General features: G+C 41.7%; 1 protein-coding gene across 1 annotated transcript in view; it reads right to left on the reverse strand.

Annotated features, from left to right (window-relative positions):
* LRRC75A (leucine rich repeat containing 75A) overlaps nucleotides 1-25,379 on the reverse strand; it is a 382,041-nt gene that overhangs the window by 163,571 nt on the left and 193,091 nt on the right. Inside the window, exon 3 of the mRNA XM_068270169.1 lies at nucleotides 3,104-3,216. Coding sequence (XP_068126270.1) covers nucleotides 3,104-3,216 — 113 coding nt within the window. The remainder of the gene's footprint in view (nucleotides 1-3,103; nucleotides 3,217-25,379) is intronic.

Here is a 25,379-nt window from a genome sequence, read left to right on the forward strand (position 1 = left end):
GATGGGTGGTGCCAGCACTGCTATTCTATATGCATGTCGCAGATATTTAAAAGTGCAGTGGGCAGCACCTATAAGTTATACAGTTTGTGTTTGGAGGGCCAGTGAAAATGCCTTGGCGGGCCACATTCAGCCGACGGTCCTTAGTTTGAGGACCACTGGTATAAATACTACAAGTCTAAGACAGTGTATACAGTGGGTTGCAAAAGTATTCGGCCCCCTTGAAGTTTTCCACATCTTGTCATATAACTGACACAAACATGAATCAATTTTATTGGAATTCCACATGAAAGACCAACACAAAGTGGTGGACACATGAGAAGTGGAATGAAAATCATACATGATTCCAAACATTTTTTACAAATAAATAACTGCAAAGTGGTGTGTGCATAATTATTCATCCCCCTTTGATCTGAGTGCAGTCAGTTGCCTATATAGACATTGCCTGATGAGTGCTAATGACTAAATAAAGTGCACCTGTGTGTAATCTAACGTCAGTACAAATACAGCTGCTCTGTGAGGGCCTCAGAGGTTGTCTAAGAGAATATTGGGAGCAACAACACCGTGAAGTCCAAAGAACACACAAGACTGGTCCAAGACAGGTCAGGGATCAAGTTATTGAGAAATGTAAAGCAGGCTTAGGTTACAAAAAGATTTCCAAAGCCTTGAACATCCCAAGGAGCACTGTTCAAGCGATCATTCAGAAATGGGAGGAGTATGGCACAACTGTAAACCTACCAAGACAAGGCCATCCACCTAAACTCACAGGCCGAACAAGGAGAGCGCTGATCAGAAATGCAGTCAAGAGGCCCATGGTGACTCTGGACGAGCTGCAGAGATCTACATTTATTAGTCAACTATTAGTCATGCACTGTGCAAAGTTGGCCTTTATGGAAGAGTGGCAAGAAGAAAGGCATTGTTAACAGAAAGCATAAGAAGTCCCGTATGCAGTTTGCCACAAGCCATGTGGGGGACACAGCAACCATGTGGAAGAAGGTGCTCTGGTCAGATGAGACCAAAATTGAACTTTTTGGTCAAAATGCAAAACGCTATGTGTGCCAGAAAACTAACACTGCACATCCTTCTGAACACACCATCCCCACTGTCAAATATGGTGATGGCAGCATCATGCTCGGGGGTACATCTCTTCAGCAGGGACAGGGAAGCTGGTCAGAGTTGATGGGAAGATGGATGGAGCCAAATACAGGGCAAACTTGAAAGAAAACCTCTTGGAAACTGCAAAAGACTTGAGACTGGGGCGGAGGTTCACCTTCCAGCAGGACAATGACCCTAAACATAAAGCCGGGGCAACAATGGAATGGTTTAAAACAAAACATATCTATGTGTTAGAATGGCTTAGTCAAAGTCCAGATCTAAATCCAATCGAAAATCTTTAGCAAGATCTGAAAACTGCTGCTCACAAACGCTGTCCATCTAATCTGACTGAGCTGGAGCTGTTTTGCAAAGAAGAATGGGCAAGGATTTCACTCTCTAGATGTGCAAAGCTGGTAGAGACATACCCTAAAAGACTGGCAGCTGTAATTGCAGCAAAAGGTGGTTCTGCAAAGTATTGACTCAGGGGGGCCCGAATAATTACGCACACCCCACTTTGCAGTTATTTATTTGTAAAAATGTTTGGAATGATGTATGACTTTCGATCCACTTCTCACATGTACACCACTTTGTATTGGTCTTTCATGTGGAATTCCAATATAATTGATTCATGTTTGTGGCAGTAATGTGACAAAATGTGGAAAACTTCCAGGGGGCCAAATGCTTTTGCAACCCACTGTAAGTTAAAGTGGTGGTAAACAGGGTGAGACGTGATCATTTTCAATTCTGTGCTATAATGCTTTCAAGTCCTAGCAGCTCTCGTATGGTTCCGCATTAAGCATGGCTACTGACTGAGGGAAGAAGCTGTTCCTGTGCCTGGCTGGAAATGTTTCTTGCAACTGACCGGTATCTCTTCCCTGAAGGCATAAGTTGGAAGATGGAGTGAGCAGGGTGAGTGAGGACAAAGGCAACCTTGTTCGCTCTCTTTCTGCACCTGCTAGCTTAATGAACATCAGCCTAAAGTGTGATATATAATGTACCTTACAGCCAACACACACACATGCATAAAGCACAGCTGGCACTGACAAACACACATGCATATTACCAATGACAAAGTGAGTGGCCAACACAGAAGTGCAGGAACACGCACACACATGAGACAGTGTGGGGGAGAACACAAACAAGGAGAGACAAGATATCAGGATATCAGGAAAGTGTGAGACGTGGAGAGAATAATAAACCAAACTGGAAGGCTGTAGCTCAAACATGATAGAAGGTGCAGCTGCAGATGACAACAAGGCAGACTGACATCAATGCAGTATTAAAACATTTGCAAAGCACACAAAAATTCTAAAATACACAGGTGATCTTTGAAGATGGAAGCAAGGTACTGAAATTTAACCAGAGATTGCTGGGAAAAGGAACAACTGAGAACAGGGGGAGCATCAATGTAGATATCTATATGGATGTAGACAGTAAAACTGGACATACAGACCATGTAGGGGGACGATTTACTCAATTTTTAAAGTGCAGGTTTGTTGGATCCTGTATATATCAGCTTTAGTGACTGTTCAGATAAAAAAATGGGTTGTTCTGTAACTGATGATATCAAACAGCTTTCTAAAGAGATTATTTCTTCCTCATTCCATGAAGTTGTGGCAAGATAATCAGTGCAGAGAGGTGTATATGCTCCGATAAGGAAAATCAGGGCTAGTGAGGTCGAGGAACTGTAACAAAAAGGTTAATGAGTGTAGGTTGAGGGACATGAAGGAAAAAAGGGAGGTGGTTACAGTGTGCAAACAGGAGGTGAGCCTACACTGAGAAGCAGCTAAGAGCGCAGCAGGAGAAAATGCTGATATAGGTTAGTTTAAATATCTGGGTCATGTAGAAGCCCACGGCTTTCAAAACAGGTCATCTGTACAGAAAACAAACGGGGGACCTCAGGAGGGGGACGAAACAAAACCTGCTCAATGAAAACACTTGCTGATCCCCCAGATCAAGTACAGGTCTATGAGCTGTTAAGTCATGCTGTGCTTCTGGAAATGTGACTCACCAGGCCTGCGGCTTTCTCTTCACAATACCTTGACGTCTCCACTGTGAGTGAGGGCTGAGGTGGTAAGTCAGCTGTCTGCACACTTTCTCCATTGCTCCGAGTGAATCTCCCTCCTGCAATGGGAGTGAGAGGTAAGTTTAATACAGGTGGGACAATTGCCGACACAGTTTTGTCTCATTAAATGCTGTACTGTTCCTAATGATGCTGTTCCAGCTCCCACACTTCACAGTAGGCACAACTTGACCTGTCAAGCAGATAACACATGGAAGAATCAACAGACTTCATGAGAAGTTACAGAGCTTCAGGTATCTCTCTGATTAGTATGCCAGCTCTGATTCTATTATTACAGGGTACTTTTGAAGAGAGAGATAATAAGAACCTCTTGGGTTTTGTGGAAGTTCTAAAGGACCCTCCCCACCCCCAAATACCCATTCTTACACAAAAGGTATATTTGTAAATATTCAGCTTCTCAAGGTAACGCGGGTAGCTACGCAAGCTATCAAACTGTTGGAAGTACCGGTAAAATTGCTCTCTGCTAGTGATGGTCATGTCTAGGAGTCTAGGAGAACTCATGGGGAAGAATGTGATTTGCTTGTCAGCTAATTTGCAAAGCTCTGATTTGCTGTGATCATATCCTGCTTTAGCACATGATCATGACTAGCAAATCAGAGACTTGCATATCCCTCCCCTGGTCAAATGCTTCTCCATGAGTTCACCTAGACATGACCATCACTACTCTCTGCCCATGCCAGTTTTACAAACAGTAAAGGGAACCAAGCACCACCATTTTTTTAAATGAACCTTCCCATAAGGGAGGTTCTTAACTGAGTGTCCCATTTAGGAGGGGATGGTGGGTGCACCATTACTTACCTACATGGTGCTGACCTCCTGGTCCAGCAACCACAGTTTGTAACCACAGTCTTCAAAAAGCTTCATTTAAAAAAAATGTGGTGCTCTTTTGCCTTTAAAGAGACTCTGAAGTCTCGTAAAAACCATCCTTTTATTTTAAAAATGTTTTTAACATGATTGTCCTAACTAAACCGCCGCATCCCCGCCGCTGTAATCTATCTAAATCCCCCCACCCCAACTCCCTGGGGGGCAATCCGGGCAGCGCTTCTGTGAGAGGCAGAGCTATGAGCCACAGCTCTGCCTCTCAGCGCGTCAGTCAGCCTGGATCGCCACCTCTCCGTGAAGGAAGACTGAGAGGGGCGGGGGAGAGGTGGCGAGCCAGGCTGACAGACGCGTGTAGAGGCAGAGCTGCGGCTCATACGGTAGCGCACAGGGCAGCAAAATCCACAACCAAGAAAGTCGTGGATTTTGCAGGGGAGAGGGAGGAGGGAGTTAGGGGGAATTTAGATAGATTACAGCCGCGGGGATGCGGCGGTTTAGTTAAGACAATTATGTTAAACACATTTTTAAAATAAAAAGATGTTTTTTACGAGACTTCAGTGTCTCTTTAAGTGAATACGACCGGTACCCAGGGAGTGGATTTGTAAAGTATAATTATTAAATCAAGCCAGGTTTACATGCAGAACCGCTGGAGTATAGTACACCTTTTCCTTTTACAAAGTCATGTAAATAAATTTGAAAGCTTTTGGTCTTCATCAGAGCAAGGTGTAGGCTGATATGGCTCTGCGGTAGGGAGACAGACGTGTTACAGAATACCCAGCTAATGCCCAACTAAAACCAAAAATTAAAAACTGGTTTGATGCAGTAAATGCAGCACTGTCCTGCCTGTCTTTCCCCTGGTAGGATGACCTGAACTGTAACTTCTGCAATCTGACTGTGGCTTCTGTCACAGAGTCAGCTGCCGCTGTCATGCAAATACTCACGTGTCTCCCCAGTTTAGATGCTGCCGACTCCTCTGCTTGGTCCCAGGACACAGATCGGTGCAGTGCAGAAGGATGTGAATCTCCATAAAGTTGCTAAAGACCAATAGGAATCATCAGCAAAAGAAGAATTCTCATTGGTGAATGGTGGACCAATGAAAATTCTCCCTGTTGCTAGGGAGAATTGGTCTTTTGTCTCCCATGGTGAATCCCATGCCCCTACCAACCTCTGAGCTGTATACAGTGAACAAGTGGAGTAATCAGTAGCGGAACTGAAAGGACGTGTGGGTGTTGATCACGATCGACGTAGTTGGGAAAACGGGCGGAGCGCATGGAATAGATGGCTCAAGCGGATGCAAAATGGACAGAGCCTGTTTTCCATCTGCTTAAATTGGGAACTGGTCCTAACACTAGATGGCGCATGTGTGCAGTTAGGTCCATAAATATTTGGACAGAGAAAACTTTTTTCTAATTTTGGTTCTGTACATTACCACAGATTTTGCCACTCGTAAAATTGTGGTAATTTCTCTGATGGTTTTTTTCCTGCTTTCGAAGCTTAAAGCGGAATATAACCCAGCATTTCTTGTTTGCTCTAAAAAAATATTTACAGCATATTATATGCAACCAGCATTTTTTTTTACTAGACCAGCATTGGAAGGGTTACACACAGAGCTTGAAAGTTCAGTGCATTGAAATCTGGACGTGTTCGAAGTTGTAAATAATGTTATCTTGTATTGACTTAAATGTATCAAGTGAGGAATGTGACACATTCGCTGATTGTGCTGAAGCAGCTGGAGACAGAGAGACACTGAAAGCTTGTATGCCTTCAATACATAATGAATAAAACCAATTATTAATAAAATGCAAAGTCAGCTCACTAAGCAAAAAAACTGTACTTTTGGGAACCTGTAATTTCTAAATGAATAATAATACTTATGCACAAATGCAAATATGATAATAACCGTATGGCATATAAAAAGTAGGAAAACATGTTTTTATTGAATATTATGTCAGAGTTTTAAACCGCTTTAAGGATGGCTTCTATCACCTGCGTGGAGAGCTCCTTTGACCGCATGTTGTTTGTTCACAGCAAAATCTTCCACATGCAAACACCGAATCAGGGCCTTTTATCTGTTTAATTGATAATGACAATGATGGACTTGCCCACACCTGCCGATAAAATAGCCTTTAAGTCAATTGTTTATTTGTTATTGACATGAAATGTTATTGTTGTTGTTACTTTTGAACCCCTGAAATATAGGGATTGTGTTAAAAAATGCTTTAGTTGCCTCACATTTTTATTAAATCATGTTTTTCACCGAACTGAATTAAAGCTGAAAGTTTGCACTTCAACTGCATCCGAATTTTTTCATTTACAATTCATTGTGGTAATGGACGGTACTAAAATTATCAAAAAAATTGTCTCTGTTCAAATAATTATGTACCAAACTGTACCTGTGTGCAAATCATAAATAACCTACAATGAAAGTCAATTAAACTCATTTCATGATCTAAGCTATTTTCAATAGCAGAAATGCTGTTTTTAGCTGTCTATATACATATTATAAGCACAAGATTAATTGCAAGAACGAATACACCAAGAGGATACTCTTTACTAGCACATCCTGGAGTCCTGCTTTTGATGGTGGCAGGTTTGCTCTAGGCAGCAACTATCAAAATTCTTTCTTATTCAAAGTATTTAACACGGCAGGTGTTTGGCAGGTTCAAGGAGAGCGTTTGGTGACAGATCTAAGTCACATCAAAGGCAGATGACAGCCACATAGAATTCCAAGGCACTGGATGGGGACCTCAGATATAGGACCACCTCTCCTCGAAACTTTATGAAGATAAAGGGAGAAGCTAAGTCAATGAAGAGACAATATGAGGTATGTATAATAGGCTAAAATTAAAAATAAAAAGGAATGAAAGAGGAATTTGAGCATCTGGTCTGCACACAGTAAGCAGATATATTCAAGTACGGACAAAAAGTGCTAACCCAAGCACAAACACACCAGCAGTAACACATGGCGGTAGATATCTTACTGCCGCATTGTGCAGTTGCTTGTATTATCACCTCCTGTGTTTTATTCAATCTATTATTTTGGATAATTCAATTTTATCTACCAGCGGTTATTGTTACAATAATCCTTAGAAATGCAATGTGCTGCATTGGACTTGTACAGCACTTATATTTAATCCACTCTGTATGCCTGAATACTGTGCAATCCCATCACATTCCTACAAAAGAATGTATTAGTCTCTGTGCTATTTCAGAGCAGATAACCGGATGGTGCGACTAACGATTGTGCCTCTGACCATTCAGCTTGCATCTGCTCGGTATACAGCAGATGGGAATTCTCTGAGGAAAATATTGAAATTCTCTTCTTTTAAAGTGACCCTCTTAATGAGACAGTGCACATGAATCCCCAGTTATATACCAAAATAGAATTGTTTAACTACTTTAGTACCGAGCTTATTGAAATCTACGCCCTGTTTTGGTGGTTACCTTGCTGGCAGGGCGTAGATTTCAATCAGCCGCCGCAGCGCACACCCGCCGTTTCCGTCTCTCCTGCCAATCTTGCCGCTGAATCCTGACGTCTCTTGCTGCAGCTCACTTGTTCTGCCTGTCTCTATGACGGCACAGCCCTGTGAGTGAGCAGGTCATTAGCCGATTTCATTGGCTCCTGGCCCTGTCTTTCAATGCAAGCAACTCCCATTGGCTTACATTGAAAGACAAGGTCAGGAGCCAATGAAAGTGGCTCCTGACCGTCTCACAGAAACTCTGCCGTCATAGAGATGGCAGAGTGGGTGGCCCAGGTTCCTAACGTGCGCCGGTGACGACGATTGCAGTGGGTATGTGCGGTGATTCGTCGTTATCTGTCGGTGTTCCACCATTAAGACTGCTGGTACTTAAGTGGTCAAAGCAAACTTGATGCAAATTAAAAGAATGATATACTTACCACCTAAGAAGAGGGAGATCCTCCTCCAGATCACTGCTGCTGCTGGGACTCTTAAAGGTCACATCTGCGCTCCTCTTTATGCACTAGTGTGGCTGCACTGCACCCATGCGTGTACTGCTGCACCTGCACAGTTGCATGTAGCCGATTAGGGACTAGTGGCTTCAGCTTATTGCGCAGGTTTACTCCGATGTCGTTTCTGCATGTAGAGGAGCACTGCCACATATTTCCAACAAGCTCATCATATGTTCCAGATCCATGTGTGGCAACGGTGGGGGCCAAGAGGAGTATTTATTTATTGTGTTCATAAAGTGCAAACATATTACACAGAGCTGGACATTAGTTAAGGTTACAATATTTAGGGGTAACATGCAGCAATACGACAATACAGAAATACATGCAAACCCGATCACGCAGCACAGAATCAGTACAAGGTTATGCTTAGTCAATCACTGGATGCGAGCACGGAGATTAGGCAAGTCGAGTTCACTCAAGAGTTCATTCAGATCTACAGGATGGGTGTACTGTGATGGAGGGGCGCGAACAGGTAGGAGACAAAAGGAGGACCAAGCCGAAGCCTTACAATCCAGAGGAAGAGGTAGGGACACGAAAGGTAGGGGACCAAAGTTCGGCTGCGGGTTTAGAGCACCAGTGAGGGGGTAGGTCAGAGTGAAAAGGTGAGTTTTGAGGGCCTGCTTGAAGATGTTGAGGGGGGGGGGCAACCCTAATGAGGGGTGGTAGGGAGTTCCGTAGTGGTGGAGCAGCTCTTGAGAAGTCCTGGAGGCATACATGGGACTAGGTGATGTGGGGGGGGGGGGTCAGACGAAGTTAATTAGAGGAGCGGAGTGAGCACATAGGTATGTAACTGAGTAAGATCGGACAGGTTGTGCTAATTGCGCAATACCTGCTACTTAACTGACATAAGTACCATAAAAATTGTGGTGTGTGGTGCGCTCAGCACAGCAATAAGCCCCATTGTGAGGTTATAAAATTTTTTTAATTTTTCAGCACACTTTTTGTGCCCAAAAAATTAGGCTTATACGCGAGTATATACAGTAAATATTTAACAAATACTAACTAATAATCATAATATTTAGCCTAATTAGAAGTGGTTTAGCCTATTTACTATTCATAGTTTCTTCTGTGTTTTTGCACACTCTGGCCCATATGCAATTCACTTTTTCACCCAAGTTTTCTCCTAGGTGATATTTTTACAACTTGCCATAAAATGCCCTTTAAACCATCAGCAAATACCCAAAATAAATTTGAAAGCACTTTTTCACCTACTTTTGCAATTGTAAAATGGTGAAAAGTCCGTTTAAAGGGAAGAAGAAAATTAGCTCCCAAGAGATAACTCAGGTGAAAAAGTGAATTGCATATGGGCCTCTATCCTCTATTTTTGAGATGCTATCTAACAACAAATAATTATTTTACATTTTTTTCCACCTCTCTGTTGATTATTCATAATTAGTACTACTAGCTCACTTTGTACAAGTTGCATTTATGCATGTCAGGTTAATTATACACCCAGAATGGTAATGGAGCAATTAGCTATTTAATTGCGCTCATTATTTATTTATCCAATGTTTATTGTTTGCGCTGAGTTTACCAGTGTTTATTTTCTAATGGCTGACAACTGTCATATGAGTGTCTCTTCATTTGTTTACTTGTTCCGCATGGTTATGTGAACTTGCTTTATTCAAAAAATAATACATCATGTGACGTTTTACAAAAGTGAAGTTTTGTGAAATGCCTCTTTTTTTGGGGTAACATCATATCACGTACCCCTTCATATATTTACATTTGATAGGACAGCATGGTCATAATGATACAAAAACCTTCCATTATTTGTTTAATTAAAGCAAACCTAAAATGAAAATAAACTTATGAAAGTATTAATTATATGCGTTTTTCTAAAGTTAATTAGAACATAGAACAGAGTCTCTCATTTGTATTTTTAGTATAAGGGCTTCATTTTAACTACCTGCGGACCGCGTTGGTTGAAATCTATGTCTTGCAGGTGGCTGAGAGCTCTGACAGTGCTTAAATTTAAACTGCTTTGCTGCGTGCTCATGCCGCTACTGACGATCGCGCCATTCTGCATTCCCCTCAGGCCCCTCTCTCTGCCGTCTCTCGCTTTCATTAATAATTCCTTTTTTTGGATAGCGCTCTTCTCCTGTCGGACTCAAAGCGCTTATGAGGCAGCCACTAGAGCGCAGTGTTACGGAGTCTCGCCCAAAAAACTCCTTACTGAATAGGTGCTGGCTTACTGAACAGGCAGAGCCGAGATTCGAACCCAGGTCTCCTGTGTCAGAGGCAGAGCCCTTAACCATTACACTATCCAGCCACATTGGCTCACATTGATGGACAGGGTCACGAGCCAATGAAAGCAGCTCCTGACCAGCACGCAGACAGGGGCCTGAAGCGATGGGAGAATGGCTTGACCAGCAAGAGCAGTGGGTATGTGTGTAAATTTTCGAGAGGTGCCGTTTTGTGGTACCAGCAGTCTCTGGTCCTTAAGGGGCCAGAGACTGCTGGTACGCATGGGGTTAAGCAGCCCTGACCAATCTGCCTGGGCTGAAAAACAAATCAGAACAAAAATAAATTATAGAAATGTTGTAATGAACTCTCACAGAACAGTTATCAGCCAAAAGTAATGGCTCAAATATCTTATATTATTATTATTATTATTATTAATAAAGAAGATCAGTTGTAAAAAAAACGAGGATAAAAGGTAATCCTGTAAAGTTTCTAGAAAATATGTAATCAATACTTCAATTTACATTACAAAAAACACCCAGGTTTTCTTTTAAATTCAATATGATAACCACAAATAATATTGACAAATGTTGGATCTGTAGGACTAACAGGGAGGTAATGTGCAATTTCTCAATGTTAACTTTGGTAATCATACTGAAAAAGAAAACCTGTGAGGTTTTTGTAATGTAAATAACACTATTCATTAAATACGTTCTTGACACATTTACAGGATTAAGTTTTATCATTGTGTTTTTTTCATGACTGATCTCCTTTGCGGAAGTGGTGTTAGGTTTGTCTTAACAGTGTTAGAGGGATTTAGAATAGATTTTGTGTTTGTCCTTGGGTAATGTATATTCGGGGTACTGTAGGATATGGGAATTAACCTGTTTTACATAACAACCCCCTATTTCCCAGTTAGATAAGCTCTAATGGGTTTAAGCTTTTTCTCACCTCTCAAGCTCTATACCACTATGTTCCTAACCACCATCTTTGCTCTAATTTTACAGAACCTTAAAGTGGATCCGAGATAAACTTTTACTCATTGCATAATTGTGTTCCTTTCATATAGTTCATAGGGCATTCCTCAAGCCAAATCCTTTTTTTGTTTTGATTTAATACTCTAATTCCCTATAAACTAAACAAACCACGCCCACAGCTCCTTTTGTGCCTTGGCACTGTAGCAAGGGCTTATGGGTGCTCAGTCTGGGCAGGAGGAGGAGGTTACTAGCCATTGATTTCAGAGGTAGAGAAAAGGAGGGAGGAGGAGAGGGGGCAGAATTTACACACAGGCAAGCTGATAGCATCTCCAGCCCTCAGCCTGTGTGTGACAAACAGAACATGGCTGCCCTCATTGTATCACAGGAATAAATAATCATAAACTTTTGAAGTGGTTTGCATCTAGATTTGCTGTGTAAATCATCTAAACTTTAGATAAGATATATAGACAAGTTACTTGTTATAGTTAGTTTTTCATCTCAGATCCGCTTAAAGAGGTGAAGTGAAAAAATGACTGTTACTTGCTGGATGCAAGGAAGGCGAATTCCATGGTTCTTAGCTGGCAAAATACAGAACAAGATGTATTTTGTTTGAGTAACTGATCAGTTTATCTGTGTTTATCAAGTCTAATTATAAAATCTATTTTCCCTATGATAAATATTATATGAATTCCCCAGTGAGCAATGAATAATAGTATAGTATAGTATATATAGTATAAGCTGAATCGAGTAATAAGCTGATTCAAGCATAACCTGACCCCCAAACGTTTACCTAAAAAAAAAACCTGGAAAAAAAGACGTCGAGACGAGTATAAGCCAAGGTCAGAGGTTGCATTGGTGGCACAAGAGGAACCTATCCCATTTAAGCAAGGACATTTTAATGCTCTTCCAGAACAGTATTTTAAAGCAGCATCAGCAGGTAGTTCCTCTTGTAGCCTGAAAGTGTTGCAATCTATCCTCCATTGTCTCACAATAGAACACCTTCCAAACACACTCATCTTTTGTGCAGAGTAACCATCAGAGCCAACTGATTATTACAAATAAGCAGACATCATTATGGCTGGAGGCAGCATCACACCCTAAAAGCCCAACAATTGCAGGTGTGCGGTTTACATTGCAGCATAGGTAACTTGTACTTACAATGGTTTGACTGGAGCATTGTGTAATGTTAAAGAGGACCTGTAGTGATAGCTGTGGGCTTCTTTGCAAAGTGATAGCTGTGTGCCGCGGCTTTGCATACAAAGTTACGGCTGAGGGTTGCTTTGCAAAGTGATAGCTGTGTGCTGCGGCTTTGCATACAAAGTTACAGCTGAGGGTTGCTTTGCAAAGTGATAGCTGTGTGCCGCGGCTTTGCATACAAAGTTACGGCTGAGGGTTGCTTTGCAAAGTGATAGCTGTGTGCTGCGGCTTTGCATACAAAGTTACGGCTGAGGGTTGCTTTGCAAAGTGATAGCTGTGTGCTGCGGCTTTGCATACAAAGTTACGGCTGTGGGTTGCTTTGCAAAGTGATAGCTGTGTGCTGCGGCTTTGCATGTCAAGTTATGGCTGTGGGCTGCATTGCAAAGTGATAGCTGTGTGCTGCGGCTTTGCATACAAAGTTACGGCTGTGGGTTGCTTTGCAAAGTGATAGCTGTGTGCTGCGGCTTTGCATACAAAGTTACGGCTGTGGGCTGCATTGCAAAGTGATAGCTGTGTGCTGCGGCTTTGCATACAAAGTTACGGCTGAGGGTTGCTTTGCAAAGTGATAGCTGTGTGCTGCGGCTTTGCATACAAAGTTACGGCTGTGGGTTGCTTTGCAAAGTGATAGCTGTGTGCTGCGGCTTTGCATGTCAAGTTATGGCTGTGGGCTGCATTGCAAAGTGATAGCTGTGTGCTGCGGCTTTGCATACAAAGTTATGGCTGAGGGCTGCTTTGTAGAGTGATAGCTGTGTGCCGCGGCTTTGCATACAAAGTTATGGCTGTGGGCTGCATTGCAAAGTGATAGCTGTGTGCTGCGGCTTTGCATACAAAGTTATGGCTGAGGGCTGCTTTGTAGAGTGATAGCTGTGTGCCGCGGCTTTGCATACAAAGTTATGGCTGAGGGCTGCTTTGTAGAGTGATAGCTGTGGGCTGTGTTCCTGTCCCCCACCCCCACCAGAGCGGTGTGGTGTTGCAAATTTACCATGGACAATACATGTGTCCGCTCCCCACCGAGTGTCCTCTTAGAGAGTGGTGCATTCTTCTTATGCTCTACAATCCACGCTGCCAGGAATCCTCTTTACTTGTCATCCAGAGTCTCATCTCAGTGACGCCACTAGAGGGCATCATAGCAAATAAGACTCTGACTGACCAATTAAATAGGATTCCTGGCGGCGCTGATTGGAGAGCATAAGAAGAATGCACAGATCTCCATATGCCATGGGGGGCACTCGGCAGGTGGCGGACACATGTATTGTCTATGGTAAATATGACATACTGCACCGCTCAGATGGGGTAGAAACAGGGACACAGCACACAGCTCTCACTTTGCAAAGCAGCCCACAGCCACAACTTTGTATGCAAAGCTGTGGCGCGGATCTGTAAATATGCCGCACCGCTCTGGTGGGGGATGGGGACACAGCCATCATTTTGTTTATATACGGTACTTCACTGTTAAATGAATCCATATTTTTCAAAAGCTCCTTGAAGAACAAAAAGAAGCCATAAAAATACTTGCAATTCACAATGGCCTATTGGTCAACATGATTCAAAGTAAACAATTCAGAAACCTCCAATGTTTCCTTTCAGTAATAACGCGTTGTCATGCTATCTATCTCTTAAAGTAACCAGCTCGTTTTCAAGTCTGGAAATAAGGACTACCCAGACAGCTCATGGTGACCCAGAACCAACTGGTATAAGGAGCTTAAATAGACCAACAAGCCCTCTGTTAAAAAGCAATGCAAAATTACATTTAGCAAGTCTGAAAATGTTATACAAGTGGACTCCTCTCTCAGGGAAGTAACTTGAAGCAGAGATCACAGCAGGCCACAGTGTGGGGAATACCATGTTTGACCATCAGGTGCTTTAAATCACAGCACCAGGGACTCGTCAGGCTAGATGGTGTCAAAACAATGGGCCATACGCTTTGTCCATCTAAGTATGTGTCTCACTGTGAATGCCCTAATTGTTTGTGTAGGATCCCATATAAAAATAAACATGTAAGAATGGCATTACTCTTAATGCTGGCTCTAGGGCTCAACCTCTTCTCTAGGGATATGTTTAAAGCGGTCTAACACCCAGCATTTCAACTTTGCCAGAATTTTTTTAACCACTTGCCGACCAAGTGATTTCCCATTGATCTGTGCTGGGTGGGATCTTCAGCCCCCAGCACAGATCGTATTGCAGGCAGGGCGATCAGACTTCCCCACCCTTTTTTCCCCACTAGGGGGATGTCCTGCTGGGGGGGTCTGATCGCCGCCGCTCTGCTGTGCCTTGCGGGGGGGCCTCCTTAAAGCCCCCCTTCGCAGCGCTATTCCCCCCTCCCTCTCCTTCCTCTCCCTGGCTCTGTGGGCGGTACAGGACGGCGATACGTCCTGTACCGCCTCTGATAGGCTTCAGCCTATCAGACGGCGGCGATTGCCGGCCTATCAGAGGCCGGGGATCGCCGATCTCCTCTACGGCGCTGCGGCAGCTGCAGCGCCGTACGATGTAAACACCGGGGATTTCTTCCCCGCGTGTTTACATTTCGCCTGCGAGCCGCGATCAGAGGCTCGCAGGCAGTTCACGGAGACACCCTCCGTGAACTGACATGGAACCGTTTCCATGGAAACCCGCAGATAACCAGTTTACGCCGATCGGCGTTAGCTGGTCGTCAAGAGGTTAAGCAGAAATTCACTGAATAGTTTTAAAACTCAGCATTTTAGTGCTGTATTCAGCTAGGATTCTGCTTCCGAGCTGAGCTTTAGATACAAATGTATCATGTTTGGAATGTACAGTGGTGTGAAAAACTATTTGCCCCCTTCCCGATTTCTTATTCTTTTGCATGTTTGTCACACTTAAATGTTTCTGCTCATCAAAAACCGTTAACTATTAGTCAAAGATAACATTATTGAACACAAAATGCAGTTTTAAATGATGGTTTTTATTATTTAGTGAGAAAAAAAAACTCAAAACCTACAAGGCCCTGTGTGAAAAAGAAATTGCCCCCTGAACCTAATAACTGTTTGGGCCACCTGTAGCAGCAATAACTGCAATCAAGCGTTTGCGATAACTTGCAACAAGTCTTTTACAGCGCTCTGGAGGAATTTTGGCCCACTCATCTTTGCAGAATTGTTGTAATTCAGCTTTATTTGAGGGTTTTCTAGCATGAACCGCCTTTTTAAGGTCATGCCACAACATTTCAATAGGATTCAGGTCAGGACTTTGACTAGGCCACTCCAAAGTCTTCATTTTGTTTTTCTTCAGCCATTCAGAGGTGGATTTGCTGGTGTGTTTTGGGTCATTGTCCTGCTACAGCACCCAAGATCGCTTCAGCTTGAGTTGACGAACAGATGGCTGGACATTCTCCTTCAGGATTTTTTGGTAGACAGAAGAATTCATGGTTCCATCTATCACAGCAAGCCTTCCAGGTCCTGAAGCAGCAAAACAACCCCAGACCATCACACTACCACCACCATATTTTACTGTTGGTATGATGTTCTTTTGCTGAAATTCTACACCAGATGTAATGGGACACGCACCTTCCAAAAAGTTCACCTTTTGTCTCGTCGGTCCACAAGGTATTTTCCAAAAAGTCTTGGCAATCATTGAGATGTTTTTTTAGCAAAATTGAGACGAGTCTTAACGTTCTTTTTGCTTAAAAGTGGTTTGCGCCTTGGATATCTGCCATGCAGGCCGTTTTTGCCCAGTCTCTTTCTTATGGTGGAGTCGTGAACACTGACCTTAATTGAGGCAAGTGAGGCCTGCAGCTCTTTAGATGTTGTCCTGGGGTCTTTTGCGGCCTCTCGGATGAGTTTTCTCCGCGCTCTTGGGGTAATTTTGGTCGGCTGGCCACTCCTGGGAAGGTTCTTCACTGTTTCATGTTTTTGTCATTTGTGGATAATGGCTCTCACTGTGGTTCGCTGGAGTCCCAAAGCTTTAGAAATGGCTTTATAACCTTTACCAGACTGATAGATCTCAATTACAGTACTTTTGTTCTCATTTGTTCCTGAATTTCTTTGGATCTTGGCATGATGTCTAGCTTTTGAGGTGCTTTTGGTCTACTTCTCTGTGTCAGATATCTCCTATTTAAGTGATTTCTTGATTGAAACAGGTGTGGCAGTAATCAGGCCTCGGGGTGACTACAGAAATTGAACTCAGGTGTGATAAACCACAGTTAAGTTATTTTTTAAACAAGGGGGACAATCACTTTTTCACACAGGGCCATGTAGGTTTTGAGTTTTTTTTCTCACTAAATAATAAAAAGCATCATTTAAAACTGCATTTTGTGTTCAATTATGTTATCTTTGACGAATAGTTAACGGTTTTTGATGAGCAGAAACATTTAAGTGTGACAAACATGCAAAAGAATAAGAAATCAGGAAGGGGGCAAATATTTTTTCACACCACTGTAAATAAACCTCTGCAAAGCCTGTCTGGGAAGCCCTCTGTGCTCTCTCAGAGAGACTTGTTTATTTACATCTAAAGCCCAGTTCGGAAGCGGAATCCTAGCTGAATACAGCACTAAAATGCTGAGTTTTAACTATTCAGTGAATTTCTGCTTAAACAAATTCTGGCACAATAGTTTTTAAGCTGTAAGCAATCTATTAAAGCAAAGTTGAAATGCTGGGTGTTAGACCGCTTTAATGAAGGTCTTATGTGTATCCCTTGACTTCATGTGTGCTGACCTGGAGTCTCGTTTTCTACTTTTAGAGATGATTATTAAACTTTTACCTCTACCTCACATTAAACTTTTAACTTTGACCTTGAAGCAAAGGTACCATAACCACTTCACCTCCAAGGGTTTTCCCCCTGAAAAACCAGAGCAATTTTCACCTGTCAGCGCTCTTTCCATTCATTCGCCTATAACTTATTTACTACTTATTGCAACAAAACAATCTATATCTTGTTTTTTTTGCCACCAATTAGGCTTTCTTTGGGGGGTAATTTTTGCTAATAATTATTTTATTCCAATTGTATTTTAACAGGAAAAATTAGAAAAAAATCTTTTTTTTTGAGTTTTCAGCCATTATAGTTTTAAAATAATACATGCTACCGTAATTAAAACCCACACATTTTATTTGCCCATTGTCCCTGTTATTGCAACATTTAAAATATTTCCCCAGTACAATGTATGGCACCAATATTTTATTTGGAAATAAAGGTGCATTTTTTCAGTTTTGCATCCGTCACTATTTACAAGCCCATCGTTTTTAACAGTAATATAATCTCTTGACATACATATTAAAAAAGTTCAGTCCCAAAGGTAACTATTTATGGGTTTTTTTTTAAATTGTAATTTTGTATTTTTTTTTTAATGCAAAAATCTATTTGGGTAATTATGGGATAGTGTGGGAGGTAAAGTGTTAATTTTAAGGAGACACTGAAGCGAAAAAAAATTATGATATAATGATTTGTATGTGTAGTACAGCTAAGAAATAAAGCATTAGGAGCAGAGACATAAGTCTAATATTTGTTTCCAGTACAGGAAGAGTTAAGAAACTCCAGTTATCTATGCAAATTACCATTGAGCGCCATGACTTTTAAAGTCACACAGAGCTCTGTGTTCTAAAGGCTGTTATCTTAACTGTATTGTTTTTTCTTTTGCAGAGAACAGTTCAGGACAGGTCAAAGATTCACTGCCTGTTCTGTAAAAAACTTTTAGAATGCTGAGTAGTGTGTAAACTGCAAATATTAGAGAATGATGCAATGTTATAAAAAAAAAGCTGTATAACTGAAAATAAAAATATTAGAATATTTTTTTGCTACTAATATTCTAGTAATTATCCGTACTACACAACCAATTCATTATATCATAAGTATTTTTTTTTGCTTCAGTGTCTCTTTAAATGTTTTTATGTTTTTTTTTTTGTTTTTTTTTATAAATTGTGTGTAGGTGTAATTTTACTATTTGCCCACAAGATGTCCTCACGCATAACTTCCTATTGCGTACCTATAGTATGCTAAAATGGAAGTAATACGTGTGTGGGAAGTAAACAAACAATTGCAGCGTCTCTTTGATGTCTACGATCATTCACACGGGGGCAGAGATTAATGAATCGGAACTGCGTTTCCATCATTCATCTCCCGTCTAACCATCGTTGGTGATAACCAGTGCGGGAGCAGGCGGGGGGGGGGGGGGGGGGGCGAGCGGGAGTTTTCAGGGATGTAGTTACTCGTGCCGGGGAGGGGAAGTGGTTAAAGCAAAGCTACAGTCAACGTGTATGCTGTGCCTAAAATACACAGTGTACTCACTGCCCCAGAAAATATACAGCACTGCAAAAGTTATTTCTGTTCTGAAACAAAATCACCTCCTTTTTGTTTTCCCTGGGCTATGTCCACCTGATTATGCTGACAGACAGCTGTTCATATGATAATACTGCTTTTTCTTACACCATGCATCTGGGTTGGCAGCTTCCTCTAGGCATAATCATGTGTCCACAGCCCACAGGAAATGAAGGTAAGCTTTTTAGTTTCAGTAGCAAATGCTCTATATTTTCAGCTATAGGGAGTAAAGATATCTTTTTAGACACAACAGGGCTGTGTCACAAAACTAATCTCATTTATTACATCACCTTACTTATTAACTTCCAGTTCATCTCTCCAGGGGGTTGATGCACAAAAAGCCGATCCCATTGCACACTGCGACAATGTTACGGGCAACAGTAACCCTTGCTGTGCCCATAGCGCGTTGAACGTTATCGCAGCAACGCGAGTAAACAGTGTATGTGCGGTAATGTAGCCCGCGATATGCTACTTTTGTACCGTGCATACACTGTTTATGCGCATTGCTATGGTTGTTGAACTATTGGCACAACGAGTGTTACTATTGACAGCATACATATACCGGTAACATTACAGCGTGGTATGCAATGTTATCAGACTTTTATGCATCAACCCCCTTATCCGTCTTATTTCATGATTTACCTCTCCTTATCTGAGCTAATCCATGATTTTTGGCCTGATGCACTAAACTGTGGTAAGATTGCCTGTGTACAGCAATCTTACCACAGTATAGTAAATCAGGGCCCTTATCTGACTTAAAGGGAACCTTACTCCCCCCCCCCCCCCCCCCCCACCAAAAAAAAAAGTTTCACTTACCTGGGGCATCTACCAGCCCCCTGCAGCCATCCTGTGCCCTCGCAGTCACTCACAGCTCCTCTGGTCTCCCACCGCAGCTAGTTTCATTTTTGCCGACTCAGGAAGCTATCGCAGACATTAACATGCATATTTTTACGCGTAAAAAGTTACGTGTTGATGTTCGCGATAGCTTCCTGCACCTGCAGGAACGCATGCAAATGTACGCATGGTGGCCCGCTGACTCAGAGTCGGCAAAAATGAAACTAGCAGTGGGGGACCGGAGGAGCTGTGAGTGACTGCGAGGGCACAGGGTGGCTGCAGGGGGCTGGTAGATGCCCCAGGTAAGTGAAACGCTTTTTTTGGGGGGGGGGGGGGGGAGGGGGCGGGTTAAGGTTCCCTTTAATGTACAGTAATAGAGAACTCTTATTATGTGATTATTATTATATGATGCTTCAACTTTCCTTGTCTGTTTAGCTCATTAATTATCTTTACTTCTAGTTGAGGAGAAAAATAAGTAAGGTTTCTGAATCAACCCCAATATGTGTGTGGACTGTAGTTCGGCTTTACTGACTGGTGCTCGCCACCAAAGCGGAGTTGTCTGAGAATGACTTTGGGGTACTCATCTTCTGATTTGATGAACATCATTGCAGTGTTGCTGAATATGTATACTGTATTCTGTATATGTATGCTCTGCTTTTTTATGCAACCACTTAAAAGCACTGTTGCTGCTGTGGCAAACCTTTTCATCCTTGCAGGGATGAGGATACAGTCCTCCATTCCAGGTGGACATTTATCAGGTTCACACAATAATCAATGAAAGACTGTAAGTAGTTAAATTTCCCACTAAGGGCCATAAATAAGGATGTGCGGTGTAAGGAAAATGCCGTAGTCGATATTTAAATACGCATTTTCACCAACACTAATTAATGCAGCTACTGATTACCAATACTTAGGAAGCTGCTGGTGTCCTCTGTTCAACCCCAAATATTAGGCTGGAGACTCAAGGAATTAAATGCATAGACAGTTATAACTTACTGCCCAACTTCAATCTTCCAGATTAACCAAAAGTATGGTATATTATTTAAAGAGTACCTAAATTACAAATGACAGTTTGCTTTAAACCTAATAAGTTGCAACAAACTATTAATTCACATATAATGAAGTGTGATTTTCTTACCTCTCCCCCCCCCCCCCCCCCCTCTCCCTCTTCCCTGAAATCCCCGCACAGGCAATTATTTTCTTTTCCTAACCATGCTGGAGGATTGATGTCAGGACTCATGTCTCCTCTCTCCTACACACTATGAAAAGAGATGTAATTTAATCCAGGCAGGCAGAGGGCAGGAGAGGGAGGGGCAGGGAAGGGCACCAGGCTGGAGGAGAGGACACATTGCTAAGGATGTACTTGCAAGCCTTCAGCATGAGGAGTCAAGTGGATATGCTTCTACAGATATAGGTGTGAGTCTGTTCTATCCACTATGATGCACAACATGTAAACTTTATAGATGCATCTAACTGTACAGTACACAGAGCATAGGCTACATATATGTATTGCCATTCAAACTTTTTTTTGACCGGAGGTAGTCTTTAATGAATATGTTTGAATGTGTATATTCACTCAGTGACTTATTTTCTACTGAACAGGGGCGTAACTACGTATCACTCACAAAGCCTCTCCTCTTCATGAAATTCCCTCCTACTGTGACAGATTACCCGTGGAAGCAGAAAATCAGATGAAAAGAGAAATAGAGAGAACTACATTTTGTATTCTTGAGAAAGCCAGATCTCTAAGTGACAACAACAAATGGGCACATTGTTCCTCTCCTTACCCCACCCGCTGGAAGATGCTAAATAGTGGACAGTACCAACGACCTCCTGACCCCCATTGAAACAGTACACACTGCTAGGCTGCGTTATGTTACCTTTTATTGGCTTTGTGTAGTCAGAAAATTATGGTTCTGGATTGGCTGCATTGTCTGCACACAACTGCTCTTTTATGAAATATGCATAAATCAATCAGAAATAAGTCAATGCATTTGTATACAGAACACACTGCAAAGAGAGATGAAAGTCACAGCAGAGACAATGAATTTACTTCTTAAAATTCAGCTCCAAGCTTGCTATGGATTTATGGATTGCATTGTGTGTTCCTTCTATAGTCACTCTCCAGCTGAGTTCACAAGCTCAGCCAGTTGTCCTCCTCTACATCACATACACCTTGCTGCCTCCCCATCACCTGCAGGAGAATCGTCTATCACAAGACACATCACCATCGCAGACCGAGGTTAAAATTATCAGAGGCTCTGAGTCACCAGAGACAGGAACAAGGATAAAATGAATTAATGCTTCCTATTCAGTCTCTAATCTCAGTGCAGTGTCTATGATTAACCCATTCGTTACTCCAGCCACAGCTGCAAACTAAAGTCTGTTATCCCATAGGATGGAATTGTCACCAACATGTAGCAAAAAACTGAAGGGAAGGATACAGCTCCAAAAGAAACCATAAAGGGGAGCAGACTTTTTATGAAATTCCAAGTCCTTTAGAGTGTGTAGCTTTGAAAGCTTAGATACCAGCATGACAGATGGATGGAAGGGCAATAAGGCTCGATTTGTGTTTGTTCATTGTCAGACTAGTACAGTGTATGGGAGGTCTACTGACAAATGTCTGATCTTTGCTAGGAGAGTCATGGAAGAGAGCTGAAAAAAAAATGACTTTTTACATCTTGCTATTTATGTTGTGCGCACATGAAGATAAATACCACCAACTCTCCTGTACATTAGATATTGCAGGAAAAAAATACTGTATGTTAAGTTTATTGAAAAATACAAATCTGAACTAAAAATAAACTGACAAGATAAATAATTGTATCCTAATCCTACTTCTAAAAAGGACTTTCCTGGAATCTAACATTCTTAATTTGCGTTTAATCCCTTCCCTACCACAGGTTATTTCCCCTTAGAAACCAGGGCTATTTTCACATTTCACTCTCCTCCCATTAATTTGCCAATAACTTTACCGCTACCTATCACACCAAACTGATATGTAGATTTATTTATTTACTTTTTTGCTGGACAAACTAGGCCTTCTTTGCATGGTACTTTTTGCTAAGAATGATTTTAGTACATATGCATTTTAAAGGGAATAAGAAATTATTTTTCAGTTTTCAGCCATTATAGTTTGAAAATAAAAAGTGCTGCTGTAGACCTACATATTGTATTTGCTCATTGGTCCCGGTTATCACAACATTTAAATTATGTCCCTTGTAAAATGTATGGTGACAATATTTTATTAATAAAGGTGTATTTTTTCCATTATGTGTTTCTTTATACGATATCAATAATTACAAGCCCTTTATGCAAAAATACATATTAAAAACTGAGTCCTTAAAGTATCTATGTATTTTTTTTAAATGCTGTCACATTATTTTTGTTTTGTTTTTAAGCGTTATTTTGGTAACTATGGAGGAGCGAGGGGTGAATACCTATAGGAAATGTATTTTTTTATGTACTTTAATGTATGTTAGTGTAATTTTACTTTTTGTCTGCAGTACACAGGAAGTAAGCATGTGTTAACTATCATTTTATGAATGATCCTTTCTGTTACGGTTGATCATTCGTTCACGTGCACTTTATATCCATTCACCGATCAGCGCTTGGTGGGACAGCGATGGAGGAGCATACGATCATGTGCTGCAACGAAAACAAGGAAGTGCGCATATCTATGCCCCTGATCCTGAAGTGAAGTTTTCAGGGAAGTATATATGCTGCAGGGATCCACAAGTGGTTACAAGACAAAAATGTAAGTTTACATTTTGTATTGTCTCAGGTTTTTAAATGTTTTACAGCTCCCATCTTGAACAGTTGACCATTTTAACTGTTCTCTGTATCTAGTAGAAGTAGAGTATTTTGGGCTTGAAATTATTTATAAGTGAGCGATAACCTACAGTTCAACTGAAGAGAAACTTTTATTTACAGCCTTGAACGCTTAAGTTTTGGAAAAAAAAAAAAAACAGGTGCTTAGCCTAGTTCTAAGTAGGACTGGGACCGTACATACACGTTTATCCATCTTTTTACCAGGCTTAGTACTAAATGAGCATAACAAAGAGAAATAACATGGTCACAGAAGGACATAAAGACCAGCCATTAAAACTTGTTACAGAATGTCCAATCAAAGTGGCATATCCCCCCTACCTTAGAGCTATTTCATGGTAACACACCACGTCAGAGGCATCCGATGTTACCAGGGCTGTGGAGTCGGTCCAAAAATCCACCGACTCCGACTCCTCAGTTTAGGATTCCACCGACTCCGACTCCGACTCCTCTAATTTGCATATTACAATTTTGTTGATTAAAAGTATGTAACATGAAATTCGTCTCTTAACTGCCAACGCTTAGGAATTTTACAAGACAACTGAAGTGAGAAGGATATGTAGACTACTATATTTATTCCCTTTAGACTAAAACTAGTCCTTGGTAAGAGTACTTGTAAAAGGTACAAACCGGAACAAAGAACATCTATCAGGCCCTAGGCAATGTAAGTGTGGGTACATGTAAGAATGATGTGCAGGTACTCTGCAGGGGAAGGAGGAGATTGTAAACAGACAACACCTCTGTGTTCAATGTGCACAGCATTCTCAGTGGATTTCCTGCAGCTCTGTGGGGAGTGCATATGTAGAGTATAGTACTACTGTGTAACAAAGTAAACCTTAGACAGATGAAATTAAAAGTTGTATACATACCTGGGGCTTCCTCCAGCCGCCTTCAGGATAATCAGTCCCTCGTTGTCCTCCTCCACCACCTGGATCTTCTGCAATGAGTCCAGGTACTTGAGCCAGTCGGGCGTAGTGCGCATGCACACACTCCGCCGCCAGGAGCATACTACACCTGTGCAGCACTATTGCGCAGGTGCAGAATGTTCCTGGCTGTGGGAGCGGCATGCGGCCGGACAGTGCTGACTGACTGAATTACCAGGACTCATAGCAGAAGATCCGGGTGGTGGAGGACAGCGAGGGACTGATTAGCCTGAAGGGGGCTGGAGGAAGCCCCAGGTATGTATAAAACTTTACTTTTTATCCATCTCAGTTACCCTTTAATTTGTAGTCACCAAACCAAATTTTAACAACATATCAAATTATTTGATTTCATCAGCAAAGGGAGTGCATACATTTGCATAAATCCGCATCAATGCAGAATTATTTCCATCTCGTTGACCATCTCTATTAGTGACACAGCTACACATCAGGCTTTATTCTTACAGCATAGATGTTATTTAGTATATATAAGAGATTCCTGTGTACACATCATATATACAGTCACAATCAGATATGTATATCTGACCTTAAAAATACGGGGACTGCTTTATTGAAGCAGCACAAGTAACTAATTTTGATTGGTTTATTTCATTTTTGTGGACTAAGCACAGCTATTACTGTATATATACTGTATATATACATTATTTTTAATGACTATTATCTGAGAAATAGAACATTTTATCATATTTTCTATTTTAATTACAGTTACAAATTCATTAGGAGTCGGAGTCGGTGCATTTTTTCCCGACTCCGACTCCAGGCACCCAAAATTGCCCGACTCCACGACTCCGACTCCACGACTCCGACTCCACAGCCCTGGATGTTACACAGAGACAGTAGGGAGGCCAGTAGATTCACCACTAACCAAGCCACCTAAATACATCTTTGTGTACCTACTGTGTCTTCCAACACTCCCCTCATCCCAACAGGAAGCAGGATCAAAGAATGGGGGTCAGGGAGAGGGGAGGTCCATGAAATGAAGAGGACATAAGTTCACGAAGACTCTGAAGAAGCCCCAGGTATGCCCACCTCATAATTCTTGACTAAGTTCAGGTACCCTTTAAATGAATTTAGCACGAGTAGCATACTAAAAAGTGAAGAGGCTTTAACACTCTCTAAAAGTGCTTTATTTGCTATTGCTCATACTCTTCCGGTGGTATTCTATGTCCTGAGAAGGGTGCTTATATTGCATC

This window comes from Hyperolius riggenbachi, chromosome 2 (assembly GCF_040937935.1).
Source record: "Hyperolius riggenbachi isolate aHypRig1 chromosome 2, aHypRig1.pri, whole genome shotgun sequence".
Classification (NCBI taxonomy): Eukaryota; Metazoa; Chordata; class Amphibia; order Anura; family Hyperoliidae; genus Hyperolius; species Hyperolius riggenbachi.